The sequence below is a fragment of the Durio zibethinus genome, chromosome 13, assembly GCF_047325235.1.
Source record: "Durio zibethinus cultivar Kanyao isolate XHJ-2024 chromosome 13, ASM4732523v1, whole genome shotgun sequence".
NCBI lineage: Eukaryota > Viridiplantae > Streptophyta > Magnoliopsida > Malvales > Malvaceae > Durio > Durio zibethinus.
The window spans coordinates 19953301-19959300 of NC_143174.1; the positions used below are offsets into that span (position 1 = coordinate 19953301).

At 32.3% G+C, this 6000-nt stretch overlaps 1 protein-coding gene across 1 annotated transcript; it reads right to left on the reverse strand.

Moving 5' to 3' along the window:
• Positions 1-2533: 2533 nt before the first annotated feature.
• On the reverse strand, positions 2534-4513 carry LOC111304101 (GATA transcription factor 12-like). Its single transcript, XM_022900617.2, has 2 exons — positions 3921-4513; positions 2534-3542 (listed from the first exon to the last, which is right to left on the reverse strand). The coding sequence occupies exons 1-2, from the start codon at positions 4218-4220 to the stop codon at positions 2748-2750; spliced, it is 1095 nt and encodes a 364-aa protein (XP_022756352.2). The 5' UTR covers positions 4221-4513; the 3' UTR covers positions 2534-2747.
• Positions 4514-6000: the final 1487 nt, after the last annotated feature.

Here is a 6000-nt window from a genome sequence, read left to right on the forward strand (position 1 = left end):
ATTTCTTGTAATCAATAATAAAATGAATTTTTATTACCCTTTTCTCAGATAGGGTAGTAACATTGAAGACATCACTGAATTTTGAAAACACCATTTTTTTTCAAAAGTGAAGAAGAAAAATGGCAAAAAACAATCATAAAAAGTACTATTGATCAGTACTGACTCTTTGCATGCGAGATGGAAGACAGGCATGTGACCATCACAAACTTTGCTTCTATCACCAGAAACTCTCTATTATTTGTTTTGTTCTAGCAAATAAGACAAAGGGGAAAAAAAAAGAAGGAAATTAAAGCATTGGTTTTGAGAAGAAACGGCTAAACTGTACGTTGAAAATAGTTAATAAACAATGATTGAACTGAGAAGATTTCAGGCTATATTAAAATAGATGGCTATGGGTCTTTGCCTAGGATCGTGCATGGACAGGAGCATCGTCGATGAATAAAACCATTCATTTTAATCTACACAGAAAATAGAATATATATCTGATGAGTGATGACCGATCTTTTTTGAACAGTATCCCCTATTTTTCCCAACAAAATCTCTGAATTGCAATCCTTACTCACATGCTGCATACTTTTAAACAGAATAAATACAGTAATTGAAGAATTCTTTAAAAAAAATCAAACACGTCTTCACACTAACTATGGTTTGAAAAAGCAAAGCTTTTTTTTAATATTCATCAGAACCTGAATTTCCTTGTTCATATTATCACTTATCGGAACTTTCTTTTTCATTTCAATCTCGAAGTCCTCCAAGAAAAAGGTGGGAAGGCAGAAAACGATGTCAAGGAATCGGCATTTAACTTGTATGATAACATTCTCTAATGTAAAAGCTACATCACCATTTGATTTCTTTTAACTGAAATTTATGTTAATCATCTCCCTACCATTCAATTTTCTTCTTGCCACGATCTCTTTACATAAGTAAAATACTAAAAATTTCATGCATTTGGTTTGTAAATTTACCTTAAAAACAACATCAACTTTCGCCTTTGGGGCTCATTATTTAATCTTTTAAGTTTTGACGTTATCCCAACCTTAGCTAGTTCCTTACCCTATATACAACTAGCCTTCAAAAAAAAAAAAAAGAAGTTTTGCATTTACCTCCCGTCGCTTGGGGGGACCTTGAAATATGCTTCTTGTGTTTTCAGGCTACGGAGGAAAACTCGATGTGAATTTGGAAATTCTTGCAAACGGAAAAATAAATAAAGGCGGATGATAAATCTTGCCTTTTTCTATTTCTGTGTAACTTAACTCAGGAGAGTGGCAAGTGGCCTTAAATCCTTTAACTATTATTCGGCTTGGTAAAGTGGCAAAGACGTGTGTTTAGAAACACACTTGGATGGCTAAAATTAAAGCATTACTCGAATTTTCATACAAGACTATGTCAACATTAATTCTTTGATAAAATTGTTACCCTCTTTGCTTCTTCTTCACTGAAGTGACACTTTACAACAAAGTAAGTATGTATATCAACTTCTTTCTCAAATATATGATAGTAGGATATATATTTCCAAATAAAATGTATTTGTTATTGAAATCAAAGAACCAGATTTAAACCTAGCTAAGGTTTTATTAATGAAATAATAATACAACGATTACATTTCAACTTATTCTATTTATATACATTATCAAATTCTAACTATAAATGCCAATCAAGTATATATTGAATTAATTTCTTAAAAAAAAAGTCTACATAGAATTAAGAAAAGCTTAGATATTGTTTCAATTTAATTGGGGCAGAACAAACTGAATTTAACAAGTAGTTCAAATATAAAGTAATTGCTTAATATTAGGGTACATTAAATTGGTTGATCTGTTTGTATATTAATATATTACTAAAAAAGGGCTTCAAGACTTGGCCAAATTTGGCATGAAAAAAACCAGTTCAGGAAAATATTAAATAGCTAGAACTTGAAATTTTAATTCTATTGATTTATATAATTATTTTTAAAATATGATATTCATTAAATTTAAATTTTAAATTTTAATATATGTAATTAATTTTAAGGGTACTAATAATTCAATTTTAATTGAATTAATCAAACAAATCCATTTAATTCGATTAATCGATTGACCATCGAATTAATTTTAGTTTGTTAATGAAAATTATTTTAAAAAAAATTTAGTTTTTGATTAATTCAATTTTTGAACCTAATTAATCGAATTAACTGAAAATTTAATCAAAGTATAACATAATTCAAATTTAAAATAAAACATATGTAAAATGGATCATTTAATTTTATAAATTGTTAGAGTTTTAAGCATAATACTGTGATATTTGAATATTTTACTTAATAATTTTATTTAATTTGTTTAAAATATGAAAATTAAGAATTTAAAATATAATTTAATTTAAATATATTTATTATTTGATTAATTGAAAAAAAATTAATTAATTGATAGAATTAAATTCAATCGATTAATTTTTAAAATTCATAAATTTAATTTCAATTAACAAAAATAAAATTAAATAATTTAATTTTAAATAATTTAAATTAAAATTAACCGATTCAATCGAACGAACATCTCTAATTAATTTTATATCGAGTTCAATTTTTTTTATAAAAAAAATCATTAAATAGTCTACAAAAATTCTAAAAAGAAAAAAGAGCAGCTAGTAAAAATTAACCCTATGAATAAAAGGAATAAAAGTTGAATTCACTAAAGAATTCGGTGATTAAATTAACCCCTGGAAATATTTTTGAAGAACTCGACCTTAATTAAAGTTCTCTACACTAGCAGCTACTAGATCAGATGCCTGAAATCAGGGCCCACGTGCTGTTGGATCAAGTAATCATCACCGTTAGATTCATCAAAAGCCATGTTGTGATGATGATACTGCATGAATTGTTGCTGATGTTTCTGTTGGGCCCTTGCCAATTCCTTTTGTCGTCTAAGCTCAAGCACCTTACGGTGAGAATTTGAATGCTTAGTCAGCACAAATGTCGGGCTCGCAGCGGGTCGGTACTCAGGTACAAGCCGCCCCGATTTATACCTCACTCCACATGCATTGCATAATGTTTTTGGGCCCATGGGCCCTGTCCGCCACTGCGGCGTCTTATCCGTAGCACAATGCAGGCACTTCCGCCCATCCGAATTGGCGAGGCCACCGCCTTCGCAGCCATCTTTTTTCTTCGACGATGTCGTTTTGACGGGCTTTTTGCCTGGATAGTTCGGGAGAGGTGGTTGGACAGGGACCAAAATCTCGGCGTCGGAAGACGAAGTTGTTGGACTGAGAACAAGGAGGCGGGAGGCCCAATTGCATGGCGCAGCGCGGGAAAGTTTGCTTCTGACCTTGGCGGGCACCGACATGTCCGGATGGAAAATTGGGTTGTTTTTATTGTTACCGCGGTTGCTGTCACAGTTATCAATGACGCTATTCATTTGGCTGAGAAGAACGGGTTGGAACCCCCGGGTCTTTGATGATTCGTCAGGTAGGGTTTTCATTCCGGATATCAGCTGGAGTTTTTGCAGGTCCTCACTTGAAAATGATTCCTCCACGAAATTCGACAGCCATTCGAGCTCAGCTAAATCGTCAATCTGTTAAAATAAATAAAAAGTAATAATATTACTAGCAAATTTTCATTTTAGTTTTTTTTTTTTTTTTCAAATTTGAAGTATTCTGATAAAGAAACTATTGTCAATATTCACGCAGCTTTCACCAAAGTGCATTTGCCATGCACATAAGTCATTATCCTGGGAAATTTATCAAAAAATACAAAATACGTAAAAAATGCAAAAGTCCAAAATTTACCAGCTGTATTTTTGAACCAAAGTTAAAATTTCAAAGAAATAAGTAAACTTTATTTTCTTGGCTGGCGAAAGCAATAAAAATAAGTTGAAATTCAACACTTAATTAATTTTTTTTCTGTTAAAATTTTTTAACCTCTCACATTACTGCATGTAGGGGCGATTTACCGGCACATAAAGGTCACCGGCGAAATGACCGTCAGTAAAACCTCGGCAACTACTATCACCGGAAAAATTAGGTTCGCAACCAGAAAACGACGACGAATTGCAGCTGTCTACTGCCGTAACAGTGGAGGAATCCGTTGAATGGCCAACAACGGAAGAGTCGAATATGCTGTCAGTAAAAATGGCATCCTCGTTGGAAAAATCGAGCAAGTCCTCCACAATGAAACGGTCACCGGCCGCTGGTTTGTCTGGCGCGAATTGAGAACAGTAGCTGCTTCGTTGAAAGAACTGTGGGGCTTCCATAATTTGTGGTTTCGTTTTTTTTCTTTTTTTCTATTACTCGAAATTGGCGTTAAACGGAGAGATTAAGGGGTAGGATAGTGAGAGTATAGTGAGGAAAATGTGACTGTAGAGATCAGAGAGAGAAAGAGAAAGAGAAAGAGAAAGAGAGAGAGGAGTGTGAAGAGTTGTGGTTTTGAAGAAAGAGAGAGAGGGTTTATTCGCGTTGAAGGGATGATGGTGAGGGTGATGATCACCCAAGTGTACAACAATCATCACACCACGTACCGCACAAGATATTATTTCATTGCTTGCATTACGACTCCAGTTAGTGATAAATGGGCAATAACGGTAATTTCAACAAAAACTTTTTGTCACATTTAATTAATAACCAATTAGTCAACTAATTGGGTAAAAAGGTGATTAATCAATTATTAGGGGAGGGTAAAATTTAGATTGTGTTCTAATTCAATCCCTTAGGAACCAATCTAGCAGGTTTGTCGCTGAGGTTTATGTATTAGCGTCCAAGTTTACAGCCCGATTTCTCTGCTTTAATTTCCCTCCGGAGTCGGCCAATGTATTTTTAGTGCATTTCTTTTTCTTTTTAAACTAATTTTCTCTCTGATATTCGTTTTTTTTTTTAATTTTTGCTAATATTATAATTTTTAGTAAATAATGTTTTAAACTTTTTAATACTTTTAATTGAATAATATTTTTGTTTGAGAAACAAACAGTTTGATTGTAAATAAATGTATAGAAATAACAAATCAGGAACAAATTTATAAATCGTTTTGTCATTGTAAATATTTGGATAATGGTAGTGTGAGACACTAATATTTTTCACATTTTTAATTTAGGAAAAAAAATTCGTTTTAACTCTCAATTAAAACAAATTCTAATTCTAATAATTCCTGAAGTTCTTCTTTTTTTTTATCGTTTCCGAAATGCTTTTGCATGATGTAAGTATTTGGACGTTGGTGCAGAGACCACGTGGCAAACAAAGAGAAGTGCAGAAACTGTTAGTAAAGCGAGTACCTACTGAATGACACCAATCCAAACGCCAGTGTACTTCGAAGAGTAGATAAGTTGTTACTCTCATCTTTTCTTTTTTTTTTAGTTTTACCACTACTTTTTTTCCTTGCTTTTCTGCTTGAATTAAAAGGAAAGCCTGAAAAAGAGAAGGAACCGGGGGCGTAGCTTGGCCCGGAGGTCTTCGTTTACCAGACCTTTTTTTTCACTCACTTTGATTTTTTATTTTATTACTTTTATATATTCGCATAGTATTTTTTTTATTTGTAAAATTTGGGTTTTGCATGTGTGGGCTCCAAGTTTCACGTGATAGAGGGCGGGGTGGCGGTGTCAGCGAGCCATGTGAGTGCTTTGGCATGTGACGAAAGCCAGAACTCACAGCGACAGTGACACGTGGCGAGGATCCATGGTTGTATTTGGCCTTTTCTGGGGATGTTTCGATCGATTGAGATAAGAGTGTACAGGTGGCAGCTCCTTAAATAGTTTTTAAGTGTTGTATGAAAACGTGAGAACACGTGCAGGAAGATCACGTGAGTTGTTGACGACTAACGCCCGTAGTGTTTAGAATTATATCACGACGGTAATATAATTAATTAATTATAATTTAAAATTATATAAAATTAATTAAAATTTTATTTGAAATTTATATTTATAAATAATATATTTTTATATAAAATTTTATTTTAATTACATAATTAAAATTTGTTTGATATATTGATAATATAATTTTTTAATTTCACAAATAAAATTAAAATAATAATATATATTTTATTTT

Bases quoted from the DNA above. Each gene is read 5' to 3' on its own strand.
- LOC111304101 (XM_022900617.2), bottom strand. From the start codon at position 4,220: ATGGAAGCCCCACAGTTCTTTCAACGAAGCAGCTACTGTTCTCAATTC. The intron at 3,543-3,920 runs GTAAATCGCCCC...TTATTTTAACAG, and splicing joins CCGGTGACCTTTATGTGCCG to ATTGACGATTTAGCTGAGCT.